Raw genomic sequence first — 19,844 nt, 5'->3', positions numbered from 1 at the left:
GCTGGAGTGTAGTAAGGTGAATTTGGCTGACTGCAACCTCTGCCTTCCGGGTTAGCTGTTCTGCTGCCTCAACCTCCTGAGTTGCTGGGGTTACAGGCCTGTGCCACCACGCCTGGCTAATTTTTGTATTTTTAGTAGAGACAGGATTTCACTATGTCAGCCAGGCTGGTCTCAAACTCCTGGCCTCAAATGATCCTCCTGCCTTGGCTTCCCAAAGTGGTGGAATTACAGGTGTGAGCCACTATGCCCAGCCAGCTTCCTTGCTTTCTGATATAAAATGTTTCAGACCCTTTTTTTTTTTTTTTCTTTTTTGAGACAGAGTCTTGCTCTGTTGCTCAGGCTGTAGTGCAGGGCACTATCTTGGCTCACTGCAACCTCTGCCTCCTGGGTTAAAGCAGTTCTCCTGCCTCAGCCTCCCGAGTAGCTGGGATTACAGGTGCCTGCCTCTATGCCCAGCTAATTTTTGTATTTTTAGTAGAGACAGGGTTTCACCATGTTGTCCAGGCTGGTTTCGAACTCCTGACCTCAAGCGATCTGCCTACCATGGCCTCCCAGAGTGTTCGGATTACAGGTGTGAGCTACCATGCCTGCCTTAGACTTTTCTTGTACATTTCTTGCTTAAGCTTAGAATCAGCCGTTTCATAAATAAGCCCTTTGTTCCCTTGGTGCAAAATGGTGTTTAGAAACCACTATCTGGGCACTCGGGCTCAGTGCTGCTGATTGATCATTGTTTCTAGGCCTTTTTAGCACTGCAAATACGCTTTTGTTTGTTTCATATTTTATTTTTGAAGAGGAAATACATCATGTATTCATATTAATACTCAAATTTAGGATTAAAGGGCTTTGTGCATAAGGAAGTTAATAATTTGCATTTCTTCTATTAAGTTGAAAATCTTGGGTTCCTAACAAAATTAATGTAATTACTTATTTGTTTTATGCCATATACATGTAGTATGTATATAACGTATTTGTGTATATATGTATATGCATCTATATAAAAAGGTTCAGAATAATAGCCAATAGTATAATAACAAGTGAATAGTTTTTTTCTTGTTTTTCTTGTTCCTTAGGGTATATCCTATTTTGAATATATAATCAAATCACTGTATTTTAAATTCACTTAAAACTTTTTCCTGTTGATTTTGCTTTCAGATTTTTTAGAGTTAAAAATTCTGATTTAATTTTATTTAATCATGACAAGCATTTATATAATTCAGAATCAAATATAAAGGCAAAGTTATTTTTAATAATGTATAGTCTTTCACTTGCAATCCGTCTGGTAACCTTTTTTCAGAAAAGCGGAAAGAGTGGAGGAAAGTTTGAATTTTGTGTTAACTTTGGATGTGGAATGTATATGTCATTTGTCATGTGTTATGGTAGTAAAAGGATTGTTTTTCATTTGAACCTCAGTGTAAGGCAAGAACTATCCTTTTTGTTGCTCCCCAGAGTGTCAGTAAAGTGTTTTGCATCATACCTAACAGACAACAGATACTTTGCCTCATACTTATCAGACAGCAGATGATTGCTAAATGAAATGAATGGGCCTTAAACTAGTAGAATTTCTTCAGGTGAAAGTGGTAAGGGCAGGCAGGCAGGCTCTAGGGCATTCCAGGCAGGAAAGAGGGAGGGCCAAGTTTGTGGAGATAGGAAAGGAAGAAATAATAGCTTTACCAATTATTTTCCATTTCACATGATATTAAAAAAGTAAATTACCCATCTTTATATATACTTATGTAGTTATTATGTAATTAACTTTTAATATCCGCCCAAAATACAACACAGAGTTTCCATAACTTCCATAAAGTTTCCTGCTTTATTATTTGGGAATGCTTTGTTTAAAAAAAGATCAAATGATTCTCATACTGCTATAAAACAAACGTGTTAAGCTTTAATTTAATTAATTAACTGAAGGAACTCTAGTTAAAGAAGTAGTCAGAGAAGCTCAAATTTATATGAAGTTGAAATAAATTTATAAGAGATGGAAACTTTCTATGGAAGAAGGGCAATCAATTATACTTCTACCAGGCAGAATATATAACAGCTCAGTGGCAGTGAGAGCCTAGAATCACATAACTTGAGAGGATGTTATCTAGACAGTCCATAGTTTTCCACTGAAGTATAAATTTTTTCCTGCAATGTACCTCCTTTCGATAAAAAATAATCTGAAGGAAAGATTGTGCTTGATCACAAAATAAAGCTGGTCTCATTAGACTTTGCCTGATTAGGTGAAGTAGCAAATGTTAGTTTAGCATGTAGACCTTTAGTTGTTTTTATAAATGACATTTTCATAAGTAATCTTAGATTGGACTTTTAAAGGCCTCTATTATTTGCTAAGTCAGGGGCAGGAAGCCCCGCCCAAGAAATTCCCTCCACGTGTTTTATTGTGTTAATCTTTATTCTCAGTGGGAATGGAGTCTCATTATTTCTAAAATTATTTTCTTATGAGAGTGGATATTTTATACCATTTCTATTTTGAGTTGGATGCAAAGAGTAAAATACCAAAATTAGCAGAAATGTAGTTAGTGTGGATTGATGTTGTTTTATTTTCAGATTGAGAATATCAGAAGGAAGCATAATTATCTGCCTTTCATTATGGAATTGTTAAAGACTTTAGCAGAACACCAGCAGTTAATACCACTAGTAGAAAAGGTAAGTATTTTATCCATAGATACTTAAATTAGGTTTAGATTCTCCAAAAATGTAAAATGTTTTTTTTTTTTTTTTTTTGCATGACTAGAGGTAAAATTTTTGGAAGCTTGTACATTTTTATTCTTTTGCTTTTGATTCTTGTTTTATATTCTATAAGAATTAGTTCAACTGAGACTGTAAAACAAAAATAAAGAATTACCCCACTGCTTTAGCCTCCCAGATTCTTAGTGTCAAGACCTCAGGTTGTACTATATTAAAATAAAATTTAAAACACTATTCTTTCTTTAAGCAAAAATAGATTTTTAATGCTAATACTTGAAATAATAGATATTTTCCTATTTAGCAAAAATTTGAGTTGATGTAACAGAATTTAAAAGTAGAATGGACATTGTTGGATTAAAAAAAAAATAGCCGGTACTACAAAACAGGCTTTCTTATTTCTAATCTAGCATCCGTTCCACTGAGGGAAAACTAGCATAAGTTAGTGAAAAAATCTGATTTTTATTATTTTTTTCATAAGTAACAATAAAATATTTGTTGAGTAAGTAAAATGCAGTTAAATTGTTTTTAAGTTCATACTGTCAATCAGTGTTTCTGAAAGTGAACATCAGTGGATATTCTTTAAAATACGTGTTACCTGGCCCCTCCCCAGATATTCTGATATAGGGGAAGGATTCTTTAATAAGTTCCCCAAGTGATTCTAATGCAACTGGTCTGTGTACCACAGTTTGAGAAACACTTTGAGAAGACACTACTAGGCAAATAAAATTTTGGACCATTAACTTAAAGACGAGAATACATGGTAGGTATATTTTCCTTATTAATTTTTAAATTTACAAAGCAAAGATACATTTCAACCAAGCTGTTTTGTGTTATACATTCTAAATAATATGAGATGTGAGCTAATAAGTTTTTTGTGTATATACCTTATTGATTGAAACATGTGACCCAAGTTTTAGCATTACATGTAAAAATTATTGCAGAAGACTGCTAAATCTCTTTTTCACTGTAGTTTTTTTTCTGTTCGTGCATCTCAGGTTGTATTCCAAGTTTTAGATTAATACAGGGCCCTGTGGTTCTCAAAATTGCTTGATTAACAAGAATACCTAGATATGTTATTAACCCTATCAAATATTTTTCTGTTAAAAATACTAAAATAACTATACAATGTGCTAAATATGTGATGCATCAGATTTTAAGTTAGATAAATGTTACTAGGGACCAGGACCCTTAGACAAATTTTAAATGTATAAATTTTGCATTAAAATTGATCTGTGAACGGAATTTTTTGTGTGTGCAAATTAGTAAGTAAAAGGACCACTGTTGTTTGATTTTTAATTACACTATATCCCCAGATTTTTTTTGAGAGCATAGTTAGAGAACAACAGCTTGTCAGCTTAACATTAGAATCTTTATTCCTTACTTCACATTTTTTGGACACAAGGTGGCAGCATATGAATACCTGATGTTAGTGGAACACCAACTCTGTTGTGTTTGCCTTCATTTTCTTAGGGAAAGTAGTTATTGACCTTCTAGTGGCTTATTTCTCTAAGTTGTTCTTTTATTAATATTCCAGAAGCAATATTGAGATAGATTTGTTTCTTGTATGCATGCAATAACTATTATTCTCCTAGGTTCTGAAGGAGCTTAGACTCATTTAATTGGAATTGTTGAAATGTTTTAAATTGTTCATCAAACATTTATCTAACTGCAAGGATATTCCAGGCACTCTGTTAAGGTCTAGGGATGTATGTATAACTGAGATGTGTTATTTTCTCTTAAGCAACTCATGATACGATTTAGGAAAGGAATAAATGAACAAGTATGGTACTGTGCTAAATAGTATTATTTTGATGAATGCCAGGATAAAGTCAGGCTGAAGATCCCCAGCAAGCACAAGGTAGCTGCTAAATAACTTTATAGCCACTTAAAATTTCACTTCCATGAAGTTCTAAGTACGTGGTTGGAATGGAATACTTAATCTGTAGCAATATATCAGTTTCCTTTGCAAGAATATATTTTTGTTCATCTTATTTTGTCATATTAAAATATCATTTTCTGCAGATAAATGCAAATTTAAAAATAAAATATGTTAAAATACTGCTAAATATTAGCTTTTATAATTATATAAAATCTTGACCAGTGATGGTTACTTAATAGTAATACTTCTAAGAAAAATTACCTATAGAATTCAGAAATAGATAAATTGGAATAGTGGATCTTACTATGTTTTGTTTTCAGGGAAAATAGGATAAAAGAACAAGGTGTGAGAAGGAATAGAAGGAAACAAACAGGAAAGATGTGGCTACCCCATGCAGTGCTACTATATGCCGAGATTCTACAGGATCAGATTTTTGAATAGCTGAGGCAGTTGCCTATAGTCTATGATGACATAAAAGTATTTGAGCTAAAATCTTTTTATTTGCAACATAATAAATAAAAAGTGATTCTCCCTTGGCATGGCTGTAATGAACTTGGACCTATAAATGTTTTTGTTATATGAGACTTTTTAACTAATGAATTCATTGAATATATACCACATTAAAAAACTGCATAGGAGGTAATCCAAAAATATATAGTTGTAAAACTTCTTGTATTGTGTACCAAATCTCTTTCTTAAAATATAAAATAAAATTATGTAATTTAAGATTATATTTGTGAGACTTCCATTTATTCGAGTATATTTATGATTAAAAAATTTTTGTCTACACATTATGTAATTATGAATGATTATCTTAAGTTTTTGACTATCAATAACTTAACATAATATAAAATCATAAATTCCATTGCTATGGGGGAATCCACAGAAACTTCACAATATTGAATTTTGTCCACATTTTACTATGACTTTATGATTCGATTGCTAATAAGTAAGCTTCAGATCTTTTTCTATTTCTTAATAGAAATAAGGTAGAAGAATAGTTAAGGCTAATCACAACAGTATCTACATTAATATCTATTAATGCAGAATTATCTGATTTAAGTCAGTACTTTTTAATATCATTGGTACACTGTATAGAAGGAAAGTATTTTTAACAGTATATATTTTTCCATGCTATTTGTAAATATGTTTTTTTTAACAAAAGCAGACCAAAGTACAGGCTTTGAATTTAAATCTTATATATGTTACTTACTAGCTAGTGCTTTTAGGCACTTACTTTCTTATAACCTCTTTCTCATCTGTAAACTGGGAATCATACCTACGTCACATTCTTGATGATTAAATGAGATCATATCTGTAAAGTATATAAATTAGTGCTCACCATAATGCTCAATTAATGGTGATAACTTTTTAATAAATGTATGAACACTCTGCCTTATATGTTTACTCATTTAATTACTTTGTAAAGTTTATATCAGAAACCAGTAAATGTATTTCTTGTTAATCCTTCTCAGTATTCTACTAAGTATACTCCGAGATCAATAAGGAAAGAAGCACATACTTTTATTTTAAATTATGCCTAAAACCAAATTATGTTTATTATTTGAGGAAAGAAAACTTTGAGATGCGATACACATACCAAATTACAAATTATGTTTGTTAACTAAAAACATTGATGTTGGCAATTAATTTTATAATGTTTAATATGGCATGCAGACTATTTGCTCTTATTTTAAGGCACAACACTCAGTTTTATCTTACTGTTAAGTAATAATTATAGTACCTAATACATCACAAAAAGATTGTAATTGTTTTAATTGCTCTATTTTTTATTTAAGGAAGTTTTAAAAAGTTGTATAATGTAGAAATTTATTGACTCTTCTGAAGTGGCACAGTGGAAAATATTGTGTTGTAGTACTCTAAAATCTTGCTTTAGAAATGTCTTCTGAATACCAGCAGAACTGGCATCATCTGAGAGTTTGTTAGAAATACAGAACCTCAGGCATTTTACTAAATCAGTCTGCATTTTAACAGGATCTCTAAGTCTTTGGTATATACATTGAGAAGCAATGCTATAAAGCATATGTCTTTGATCTGTGTTGAGGACTTACTGTATACTAGCTGTGGGACTTTGGTCAAGCTTGATAACATCTATAAGCTCTGGCTTCATTTGCTAAAGAATAAGACAGAAGTACTGTGTTCGAGCTATATAATTGTCATGAAGAACATTGTTTTAAGTCATATAAATAAAGTTTGTTGACACCAGGGATACATAATCCTTTAGTGACATTCTCTTAAACTCACTTAAACTGTTAGGTTAAACTCATTTATTCACATTTGCAGAAACTAATGTAAGATTTTTCTTATATTCATTTGAATCGGAAATAGGCAAATATGTGTACATATATTGTTTTGGAATACTCATGAATGAGTTTGACTTTATAGAATTTTTAGATTATTATAATTATAATAATTCATTTTACCTTCAGATAGGAAAGAACTGCAAACCAAACAAGATCCTTTCTTAGAGCAAAGAATAACTATGTAATTGTCCAGGAAAAGTTTGTTATAAGTCTCAAGTTATAAAACATAATGCTTTAGAAATCTCAGAAACAATGTATTTCAAACCTTTCATCTTGAGAATACCCTCTTAGGCACATTTTATTTTAATACAGTCTAAAACTGACTTTTAAAATTTTGTAACATACTATTTTTAATTTTTAGGCAAAAGAAAAACAGAACGCAAAGAAAGCTCAGGAAACCAAATGAAGAGGATGTTTTGGGATGTGTACACATTTCTGCTTCTGCACATATTTTCATGGAAATCATTATGTATAAAGAACTTTGAGCAACATCCTAATTGGCTCAGTGCACGTTTGGCGGTAGTGCCAGCCTGTCTTGTCTTTAATGCATGGATTCATAAACTTCTTCCCTACCTGCATCATGTGCATGTAGTGCATATTAAATGAAAGTGATACTAAGAGTGCTTGCCCAAATTCCATTATTTGACATTGAATCTGAGAACTGTTAGTTTTCTGGATGTGTAACTACCATATGAACCTAGAAAATGCACAAATGATACTCCTTATCTGTAATTTAAATACTTAAAATTTGCAATTGTCAGATCTTAATGAAACTGGATGTCTTATTTCTTATCATCATTAATGGGAAAAAAATCAATATTTCTATCTTTGATATCTGAGTGTTTTGAGGATTTTAAAACTGAATTTTATCTGCTATACCAGTTATTTGAAAAAGTATGATTTAAATGTAAATCATTTAAAAAGGACAAAAGTATAATTTGCAGTGATTTTCACTGCTGTCAGTAGAAAAGTAATAAACATCTCAATTTTATTTTAGTAATTTTTCTTCAAGTGTTTGGGGTTATTTGTTTATGTAGTAGAGAATTGTTTCAGGAAGGTCTTGAGTATTACGCTTCAAAGCAGAATTTCAGGTTAAGAAGAAATTGTAAATCTTAAAGAATGTTGGTGTTACTCTCAATGGAATACTTTTTCAAGCTCATAAGCTGTATATTAAAAAATTGGAGGTTTGACAGTTCATGATATCTGCTTTTTTAAAAAGATAGTAGTGGTGATGGGGGATCTTTCTATGCCAATTTGAATAAATTTCGTACAGCCTGCAGTTTCCAAGAGCCATATACAATTTGCTCACAATTGATTTTTTAAAATTGATTTTGGGAGTTGCTTTGTAATAATTTCCTTACTTTTAATCTTCCTTTGCAAGTCAGACTTTAAAGAAGACTTTATAAAACTTTCTTTTTAAAAGGAAGTAATCTACTTTTTTCTTTATCAAGAATATTTCTGAGGTTGATACATGACTTTTTAGCATTATTTATTGTAAAATAAATTTAGCATAATATATTTTATTAGGGAGAACATCTACCCATCTTCCAGTTTCAGCACATGAATTTTTAAGGATTGTTTTTAAGCTTAGTGATTGTGGTATTAAATGACTTAGAACTAATGGAGAAAAACCTGATGGGAAATTGATAGAAAAACTAATGAAATATTTTTCATACAAATTTCAGTTGGAGGTAATGAAAAATGTAGTTTCTCAGTTATTTGTGGGTAAATATGTTTTGCTCTTGATACAGTAATAATTATGGAGTGTTTTCAAAGCCATGATATAATTTTTAAAAATTGATTTTTAAGGAAGGCTCATCTTGATCCCATTCATTTATTTCAGCTTAATTTATATATCCTTTCCTATTGAGGCTTAAATTTTGTTAAGCAATGTGAGGATTATTGTGGTAAGTTGTATTTAGTAATCAATACAGTGTGATACTAGCACTAGGATTGCCAAATAAATCAATGGAATAGAAGAGAGAGCCTGAAAACAGATCAACATTTATATGATCACTTGATTTCGACAAAGGTGGCAAAACAATTCAACAGAGAAGGAAAGTCTTTTCAACAAACGGAACCAGAATAGCTTAATATCCATATAGAAAAAAATGAACATGACCCCCTACCTCACAAAAATGACTTGGAGATGAATCATAGACCTAAATGTAATATTTTAAGAATATGGAACTTTTAAACTGAAAACATGGATGATTATTTTTGTGACTTGGGGGTTAGTCAAAGGTTTCTTAAGTCACAGAAAGCAGTAGCCATAAAAGATCCAAAATTAGAGCTCATCAAAATTGTCACTGAAAATGTTAACAAAAGTAATATCAAATGACATTTGAAAAATATCTTTGTAAAACGACCATGTTAATAGATATAAGGATTTTTTCATATTAATCTAACAAAATTCCTTAATAGGAATTTCCATAGCTTAAGAATGGTTTATTTTATCTGCATCTTCTTGGATGATTGCAAATCCCTTGTGATACTTCATGATTACTTCTGTCTGTGAATAAAGAAGTATGACTTGTCTTTGTCTGGGTGCCATATATTGCTGGTTTAAAACTAAGTCATGAAGCTAGTGGGTACAGAAAATGGAAGAATAAAGAGCAACCCATAAATAGATAAATGCTATGTGGAAAGTTTTTTTAATGACATTTTATAGGAAGTCTTGCTTGTTTCATATTTAGTCTTTTCTAAAATTTTATTTAATTATTGGGTAGGTGAAGGCACTTCCATTCTATTTTATGCCTTTCAAAATAGGTGAAGGCACTTCCATTCTATTTTATGCCTTTCAAAATGACCAGTTCTAAGGGATGTACTTCTGGTATTATCAACAAAAAGCTTGCCAACAGCTGCAGCACTGGCTACTCTCACCTTATATGTTTAGTTCCCAAGATAGCTGCCCTTTTTCTAACAGCAGTCAGCTGTGCCACTAGAATAGACAAATATTTGCTCGGGAGTCACAACCACGGGGACTTGCTTCCCTAGTTAGGACCATGATACGTATTTGTGTGTATATTATGGTGTTATATGCAGATTAATACTTTAATTAATCCTTCTGGCTGCCTCTAACATTAACATTTCAAGATACATTTAGATATTTTTATCCTGTAGGATTTTGTTTATTTGAAATAATTTTTAAAAAGGCTTTTAATGTATTCTCAAAAAACGTTTAGAGAAAACAGATAAGTAAAAATAAAATTTAAATTACCATATTTCTATTAACAGGGATGAGCACATTAACATTTTGGTGTATTTAGTGATCTTTTTCCTCATGTGTACACATATGTTTTTGTGTGTTAGTCTTGCTTGCCCTCCCCATAGTCTGAAATAGTTCTGTGTAGTTTATATTATTTTTAAACTTGATCATATACAAATTTTCAGGAAACAAACCACTCTAGCTATTTGAAGAGGAATGCAGATTTATATTGGCAGTTTTGAAATTACATAGTTTCTTACAAAATCATTGGAAGGTTTGGAGGAGTGATTTCAAGCTTGAGTCTCCAGAAATTACTCCCATCTAAACATATAGTATTGGGGTACCTAGGGAACTGCTCACCTTTGCAGCAGTCAGGGAGTCCACTTTTGGAACTATGATGTTAGAACATGTTGCAGTAGTTCAAGGAATGAGGAAACTGCTGTAACACCCAATGACTGCACACTGGAATGCAGAAAAGTTAAACCTTCTATGTCTAAATGCCTAAAATAGACAAACTGGATAGTTATCTTTTTAGAGCAATACTTCATTTTTTTAGAGTAGTATGAATTCCTAGATCAGTCAGACACACATGTTATTTAGTTTGTTCCTTAGTACATTGTTAACTGGCCTAACTCCAATGGCTGACGTGGTAAAGATTCACCACTTCTAGCATACTGGGCACTTTTTGGTTTTGACTTGATTACATTAACTTTTTGAAACTATTCAGTGATTTATTCAGCCAATCTTATGAGGTACATCTGAGTTGTTCTAGATGCTAGAGGGTAGTATAACAGGAAAAAGCCCCAGCTCTCATGGTGAGACATACAGTAAGTATACAATACCACTTTGCAAATAGTAGTGTGAATGGTAAAAGATAAAGTAGGGAAAAGGGTGGGAGGACCTGAGGTTTGATAGAATGCCCACGGTGGTATATGCAGATTAATACTTTCAATTAATCCTCCTAGTTGCCTATAACATTAACATTTCAAGATAAATTCTTGAATGTATCTTGATTATTAATGAGATGTGCTTTAAGTAGAGACCTAAATGAAGATAATTTTTTCTCTAGTACTCAACTAGGACTATACAAGTGGATTGCATATGGGCAGAACCAATGTGCAATAATTAAGAATATTAATTTGCAATTATGTTTGATAGTTAAATGGTTTATGAATGTTGATCTGGAGTGTCAATATGAAAATAGGTTGAATAAAAGATATATGGAAAAGGCTAGGACTACTGTTCTATGTACATTTTAGCTTATCCATATATTTTATGTAATATGTTTCTTTGATTCTTTCTTGTAGCAATGATAATAGAATATTGAATAAACCATAAAACCAGTGGGGAAAGTCTCATGTAGGTGTATTTTTAAAAACATTTTGAACTCTCCCCCGCCTTCCATCATAACCATTAAGACTAAAACAGGCTGGGTGTGGTTGCTTATGCCTGTAATCCTAGTACTTTGGGAGGCTAAGGCAGGAGGATCGGTTAAGCTCAGAAGTTCAAGTGTGCACAAGATGGCAAGACCCTGTCCCTTAAAAAATAAATAAAAAATAAAATAACTAGCTGGGTATGGAGGTGGTACATGCCAATAGTCCCAGTTACCCAAAAGACTGAGGCTGGAAGGTCCCTTGAGCCAGGAGTTTGAGAATGCAGTGAGTTGTGATCAGCCACTGTACTCCATCCTGGATGAGAGAGTGAGACCCTATCTCAGAACAAAACAAAAACAATGAAATTATTTGAAAAAATTTGGGAGAATATTTTATTATTTAGGAACAGGGAAAAGCTTCCTAAGCTCCAAAGAAAACAAAAGAACCCAGAAGAGAAATACTTGACTGTATAAAAATTAAAAATTTCTGTAAGGCAACAGACACCATAAAAGAGCAAGCCAACAAATAAAATTTTGTCATACATAATATGCAACATGCATATTACAATCATTAGACAAATTAATGTCTAATACACAGCTCCTCTGTATATTACATATTATACTCATATATGAGTAATATATTTATTGTGCAATCCTGCAATAAAGCAATAAAATATGATTGTAGGGTGTTCCCCATTGATGGCTATTCTAACGTTTTAGATACATTTCACTTTATCTTCACACCAATCTTATGAGGTAAGTATTAACTTCATTTTACAGATAATATCTACTTTTTTCCTTTATGTATTTTTTCCCTTGGAGTCAAACCATCTGTATCCTGAGTACTCAATGGGTGATGTGCAGACAAGCAGCAATGAGCATAACCTGAGAACTTGTTAGAAATGCAGAGTCTGAAGTCCCACCCCAGACCATTGGAATCAGAATCTGCGTTTTAGCAAGATGCCCAGTTGATTAAATTACATTTATGCACATTAAAATTTGACAAACATAATCTCATTAGTTATGTTTATGGAAATAAGTATCTCCATAATCAATAGGCATTGTGCTTTATTTTCTGACTTTAAAAATTGGTTTTAGGACTTCTACAATTTCAGTAGCAAGATGCGAAAACAATCAATTAGAAAAAGTTATTAGAAATAAAATAGAAAACTATTCGCAATGTGCCAAACATTGCCCTAAGTACTTTTTTTTCTTTTGAGACAGAGTTTTGCTATTGTTGCCCGGGCAGGAGTGCAAGGGTGCCATCTCGGCTCACCGCAGCCTCCGCCTCCAGGTTCAAGCGATTCTCCTGCCTCAGCCTCCCTAGTAGCTGGGATTACAGGCATGTGCCGCTACGCCTGGCTAATTTTGCATTTTTAGTAGAGACGGGGTTTCTCCATGTTGGTCAGGGTGGTCTCGAACTCCCAACTTCAGATGATCCTCCCACCTTGGCCTTCCAAAGTCCTGGGATTATAGGCATGAGCCACCATGCCCGGCGTCCTAAGTACTTTTGCACATTAACTCCAACCTTCACAGATATGAAATAAGTTACATTATCCCCATTTCTTCAGATGAGGGACACTAAAGCACAGCAAAAGACCATGGGTACATTAGTTACGTTGTACTGGAATACTAGGCAGTCATTGAAAAGAATATGAATGGCTATTAACGTGGAAGGATGTCTGTGACTTATAAAATGAAAGTATAAGTGACTTGCCCAAGTTCATACAGCTAGTAAGTAGTAGATCTAGAATTCAAACTTGAACTACTACTTGTACTTCTCTCTTTCACTTCTTCCCTCCCTCCATTCCTTCATTCCTTCCTCCCCCCATCCCATTTCCATTCTTCATCCTTCCCTTCTTTCTTCTTCTTCTTCTTTTTTTTTTTTTTTTTTTTTTGAGATAGAATCTCACTCTGTCACCCAGGCTGGAGTGCAGTCGCACGATCTCGGCTCACTGCAACCTCTGCCTCCCAGGTTCAAGTGATTCTCCTGCCTCAGCCTCCCGAGTAGGTGGGATTACAGGTGCACACCACCGTGGCTGATTTTTGTATTTTTAGTAGAGACAGGGTTTCACCATGTTAGCTGGGCTGGTCTCAAACTCCTGGCCTCAAGTGATCCGCCTGCCTTAGCATCCCAAAGTGTTGCGATTACAGATGTCAGCCACAGCACCCTGCCCTCCTTTCTTCTTTATAGTAATTTCTTGTGATGCTCACCTGCACACCTCCTTTATATACTTCCACCATTCTTCTCATAAAAATGATTCTTAGAGGTAAAAGTTTCCTTACGGACAGAATTGTACAATGGAGGTGTTTACGTGAAAAAACTATCTCCGGATTTATTAGGAGCTTTGTAGGAGACATTGATGACCTTTGCTAAGTTATTAAGGAATGCCAAGAGTAAGTGGTAACTGTGAGATCTGAGATCCAGTGGCTCCCTGAGGGCTGGTAATTATAATGATTTTGATTAGAGGCTAACAAGCGATCCAGGTTGGGCCTCCCAGGCTGTCTCCAAGTGAGGTTACCAAGGTCCAAGATCTGCCCTTTCAGCTTATGATTTGAGTATACTCATTGAAGGTAATAAGGACTTTGGGTAGTTAAGCCAACTTAATAAAACTTGCAGGAGACTAACGTACACCTGAAAACAATCTATTAATTTACTTTACAATTATAACTGCCAGCAGACCAGACATTTCTATCAGTCTATTGATACATTGTCTCCCTGGTAGATAAACTTACCAAGGAAACCAAATTAAGACCAGAAGGTTAGTTGACTATAGAACTGTACTGAAGGAAATTATTTGTTGTTTAAAGATACTTGCTATGATAGCCTGTGACATGGTTTGCTGCATTAAGACACCAACCAAATCTGCCTGTAGATGGGTTGAAAGCTAGGCCTCTTGTGCCAAACAGCCGAGTTTCAAATGTAAAGGAAAAGATCTTGAAAGAAATTAAAAGTACTACTCCAGTGGGCACATGAATGATAAGAAAATGAAACAGTCCTATTACTGATATGGAGAAAATGTGAGTGGTCTGGATAGAAGATCAAGCCTGCTACATTACACACCTCCTTGATCACATTGTTACTGCGTGCTTCTACTGCTACAGACACAATGACAAAATTTTAAACTTCATAATTATCACTTTTCTGGTTGACATTTCCCTGCTTCCTTTCTTGTATCAACAAGTGTTTTCAAATGTATTGTAATTTAAGTTTAAATTTATTTGACTTGGCCGGGTGCAGTCGTTCACGCCTGTAATCCCAGCACTTTGGGAGGCCGAGGCAGTTGGAACACTAGGTCAGGAGTTCAAGACCAGCCTGGCCAAGAAGATGAAACCCTGTCTCTACTAAAAATACAAAAATTAGCCAGGAGTGGTGGTGTGTGCCTGTAATCCCAGCTACTCGGGAGGCTGAGGCAGACAATTGCTTGAACCCGGGAGGCGGAGGTTGCAGTGACCCAAGACTGCACCACTGCACTCCAGCCTGTGCAACAGAGCAAGACTCTGTCTCAAAAAAAAAAAAAAAAAAAAAAAAAAAAATTATTTGATTTTAATTTTTTTCTAATCTGGCCTTTTAGTGACATCTGGAGAGACTGCTTAACCTAATTTTTCAGACTGTCTGTAGATGAGGGGACTATTTCCTATAACCTATGTAATATCAGTGTATGAGGAATCAGTATTTCTATTCTAATAATGTCAATATGACCTTTCCTAATATCTTATGCCTGAAATAGTCTATATCTAACTTACATGTTTGGAATGCTCTGCACACTGGTACAACGTGAGAAGTTTTTCTCTCAGGGCACATAGAATAGTTATATGCATTGCATGTACAGTGAACACCTTTTACCCTTTCAGATTTCAGACAGAAATTTACTTGAATTAATGTTTGTAATCTAAAACAATGGTGTGCCAACTTAAGTACCCTCATTACATCTTCCATGAGTAACTTGCTCACTCTAGCTTCTACGGCCATTCTAAGAACTGTACTTTCTTGCCAATTTTATTAAGATTGGTAAACACAACTTCACAGATAAGACAGTGGACTTTGTGCATTTTCTTTCATTCTAAAGTTGTAACTCTATATTGCAGTAAGTTGGAGAACAGACTACTGGATTTGGACTTAGGGGACCTGGGATTCTAGTCCTGCTAGTCTATTAACTATTGCGTGATGTTTGTTTATATTCTATTATCTGCTAAAATGCACTTTGTCCTTTCCTTTGTTATAATTTTCAAATAGCACTTATAGAGCAAACAGGTGGCTTTCACATCTGTTTGTACAACTAAACCTTAAAACAAATATTGCTCTATTAAAGCTTCATTGTATTAGACTCTCTCTCTCTCTCTCTCTCTCTCTCTCTCTGTCTTTTGGACCTCTCTTTTTCTCTTTTAGTTGAATCCAAATATAAGAAATCAGGCTTATAAAACTTTTTTTAAAAACACATTTGAAGTTTAGGAAAAGTTTTGTCATATTTCCTTAGCTATTTTGAGAAAACTTTGGGAATCTATTTTCCCTCCAATAACAATTTCATAAGCTCATAAATGTAATTTATACTACTGTCTTGATGTGATCTTTTTTGCTAATTCTAACTTCCAAGATGATACAGAGTATAAGCTAGTGTAAACAGTATTTATTCTGACCAAGCATCTGCAACTTGGTATCTAGTCATCTGTACACACAATCTTTATAGCGTCTTTCCAAATGTATTCACAAAAAGGAAAATCAACTCTTTTCTAGATATGTCTTTAAATAAATGTAGGCAATTCTGGAGCCTAGTGACAGGATTACCATTTTAAAAGTTTTGAATTATATATTTTAGTATCAGTAAATATCAGGAGAAAAGAACTATTAGAAATACCACATGAATCCTTTTATTATAATAGAAGAGGCAAGATTGAAGATAGGCTGAACATCTGCTTGTTCATTCATTAATTCACTCAATCAAAAAGTATTTGTTATCTACTCTGAGTCATGCTCAATGCTATGTATTTGGGTTACATGGGTGAAAAGACATATCTTGCTCTGTATCATGTTTTCTCATCTATTCTGCAGCTTTAGGCTAGGTTTTAACCTGTGGGATTATAATGTGCACTGGGAATAACTTCCCTACACAATAGGTATTAGGACTAAATAGTCTAATACAAAATAGTCTAATACAATAGGTATTAGACTATTTCACAATCTAAAATAGGACTAGTTTGTCCCCATATGATGTAATAATGTTCATCTATGAACATACCTTGTTTTACTGTGCTTCACTTTGTTGTACTTCATAGATACTGTGTTTTTCACAAACTGAAGATTTGTGGCTACCCTTCAATAGGCAAGTCTACAGGTGCCATTTTCCCAACAGCATGTGTTCGCTTCATGTCCCTGTATCACATTTTGGTAATTCTTGTACTATTTCAAACTTTTCCCCAACTATATCTGTTATGGAGATCAGTGATCAGTGATCTTTGATGTTACTATTGTAATTGTTTTGGGGTGCCATGAACCGTGCCCATGTAAGACAGCAAACTTAATTGATTAATGTTGTGTGTATTTTGACTGCTCCACTGACGGGTCTCTCTCTCTCTCTTCTTGGGTCTCCCTATTCCCTGAGACACAACAATATTGAAATTAGGCTACTTAATAACCATTGTACAATGGCCTCTAAGTGTTCAAATGAAAGGAAGAATCACATCTCTCTCACTTTAAACCAAAAGCAGAAATGATTAAGCTTAGTAACGCAGGCATATCAAAAGCCAAGATGGGCTGAAAGCTAGGCCTCTTGTGTCAAACAGCCAAGTTTTGAATGCAAAGGAAGAGATCTTGAAAGAAATTAAAAGTGCTGCTCCAATGGACACATGAATGATAAGAAAATGAAACAGTGCTATTACTGATATGGAGAAAATGTGAGTGGTCTGGATAGAAGGTCAAGCCGACTACAGCATTCTTTTATTTTTTATATATTTATTTATTTTTTAACTTTTAGTTTAGGTTCAGGGGTGCATGTGAAAGCTTGTTACACAGGTAAACTTGTGTCACAGGGACTTGTTTTACAGATTATTTTGTCATCCAGGGATTAAGCCCAGTACCCAATAGTTATATTTTCTGCTCTGCTTTCATCCTCCCACCCTTTACCCTCAAGTAGACCCCTGTGTTTGTTGTTTCCTTCTTTGTGTTCATAAGTTCTTATCATTTAGCTCCCACTTGTAAGTGAGAACGTGCGGTATTTGGTTTTCTGTTTCTGCATTAGTTTGCTAAGGACAGTAGCCTCCAGCTTCATACATGTTCCTGCAAAAGACATGATCTCATTCTTTTCTATGGCTACATGGTATTCCTTGGTATAGATGTACCACATTTTCTCTATCCAATCAGTCATTGATGGGCATTTAGGCTGATTCCGTGTCTTTACTATTGCAAATAGCACTGCAGTGATCATTCATGTGCACTTGTCTTTATGATAGAATTATTTATATTTTGCTGGGTATTGCTAGGTCGAATGGTAGTTCTGCTTTTTGCTCTGTGAGCAAATGCTTTCCATAATGTTTGAACTAATTTACACTCCCACCAACAGTGTATAAGTGTTCCCCTTTTTCTGCAACCTCACCAGCATCTGTTATTTTTTGACTACTTAATAATAGCCATTCTGACTAGCATGAGATGGTATTTCATTGTGATTTTGATTTGCATTTCTCTAATGATCAATGATATTGAGCTTTGTTTCATATGTTTGTTGGCCTCATGTATCTCTTCTTTTGAGAACTGTCTGTTCATGTCCTTTGCCCACTTTTTAATGGGATTGTCTGTTTTTCTCTTGTAAATTTGTTTAAGTTCCTTATAGATGCTGGATATTAGACTTTTGTCTGATGCATAGTTTGAAAATATTTTCTCCCATTCTGTAGGTTGTCTGTCTACTTTGTTGATAATTTCTTTTGCTATGCAGAAGTTCTTGTTTAACTAGATCCCATTTGTGAATTTTTGCTTTAGTTGTGATTGCTTTTGGTATCGTTGTCATGAAGTCTTTTCCAGTTCCTATGTCCAGGATGGTATTGCCTAGGTTGTCTTCTAGGGTTTTTGTAGTTTTGGGTTCTTTCATTTAAGTCTTCAATCCATCTTGAGTTGAATTTCATATGTGGTGTAAGGAAGGGGTCCAGCTTCAATTTTCTGCATATGGCTAGCCAGATCTTTCACCTTCATGGTTAGCTGTATTCCTAAGTATTTGCTTCTTCTTGTGGCACTTGTGAATGGTATTGCTTTTCTGATTTGGCTCTTCGTTTGCCTGTTGTTAGTGTGTAGGAATGCTAGTGATTTTTGTACACTGACTTGTATCCTGGAACTTTGCTCAAGTTGTTTGCCAGCTGAAGGAGTTTTTGGGCTGAGACTATGGGATTTTCTAGATATAGAATCATGTCATCTGCAAACAGAAATAGTTTTTACTTCCTCGTTCTATTTTGATGTCCTTTATTTCTTTCTCTTGCCTGATCGCTCTGGCTAGGACTTCCAATACTATGTTGAGTAGAAGTGGTGAAGAGGGCATCCTTGTCTTGTGCTGGTTTTCAAGGGGAATGCTTCTGGCTTTTGCCCATTTAGTATAATGTTAGCTGTGGGTTTGTTATAAACAGCTCTTACTATTTTAGGTATGTTCCTTTAACATCTAGTTTATTGAGAGTTTTTAACATGAAGGAGTGTTGAATTTCAATGAAAGCCTTTTATGCATCTGTTGAGACAATCACGTGGTTTTTGTCTTTAGTTCTGTTTGATCACACTTGTTTGATTTGGTACGTTGAACCAACCTTGCATCCTGGGGATAAAGCCTGCTAGATCGTGGTGGATAAGCTTTCTGATGTGCTGCTGAATTTGGTTTGTCAATATTTTGTTGAGAATTTTTCATCAATATTCATCAAAGGTATTGGCTTAAAGTTTTCTTTTCTTTTTTTTTTTTTTTGTATCTCTGCCAGGTTTTGGTTTCAGGATGATACTGGCCTCATAGAATGCGTTAGGGAGGAGTCCCTCCTTTTCAATTATTTGGAATAGTTTCAGTAGGAATAGTACCAGTTCTTCTTTGTACCTCTGGCAGAATTCAGAAAGCAGCCTTATATTGAAAGAAGATGCCATCTAGGACTTTCATAGCTAGACAGGAGAAGTCAATGCCTGGCTTCAAAGCTTGAAAGGACAGGCTATCTCTCTTGTTAGGGGTGAATGCAACTGGTGACTGTAAGTTGAAGCCAATGCTCATTTACCATTCTGAAAAATCCTAGGGATCTTAAGAATTATGTTAGATCTGATATGCCTGTGCTCTAGAAATGGAAGAAAACAGAACACATCTGTCTACAGCATGGTTTGTTGAATATCTTAAATCCACTTTTGGACTACTGCTCAGAAAAAAG

The 19,844-nt window shown here is 34.2% G+C and overlaps 1 protein-coding gene across 2 annotated transcripts in view; it reads left to right on the top strand.

Annotated features, from left to right (window-relative positions):
- The window catches only part of UCHL5 (ubiquitin carboxyl-terminal hydrolase L5), a 63,320-nt gene extending 53,888 nt beyond the window's left edge, over positions 1-9,432 (top strand). Inside the window, exons 11-12 of one of the 2 annotated variants that reach the window (XM_011995088.1) lie at positions 2,551-2,649; positions 7,256-9,432. In XM_011995088.1, the coding sequence (XP_011850478.1) occupies positions 2,551-2,649; positions 7,256-7,300 (144 nt within the window). In that variant the 3' untranslated portion in view covers positions 7,301-9,432. Of the gene's footprint in view, positions 1-2,550; positions 2,650-3,301; positions 3,822-7,255 lie in introns of those variants that run through there. The other variant, XM_011995090.1, reaches the window with a different exon arrangement.
- The last annotated feature ends 10,412 nt before the right edge of the window (positions 9,433-19,844 follow it).

Source organism: Mandrillus leucophaeus, unplaced genomic scaffold, assembly GCF_000951045.1.
Source record: "Mandrillus leucophaeus isolate KB7577 unplaced genomic scaffold, Mleu.le_1.0 Scaffold47, whole genome shotgun sequence".
NCBI classification, from domain to species: domain Eukaryota; kingdom Metazoa; phylum Chordata; class Mammalia; order Primates; family Cercopithecidae; genus Mandrillus; species Mandrillus leucophaeus.
Note: the sequence above shows the minus strand (reverse complement) of the source record. Positions and strands in the feature narration are given on the sequence as shown.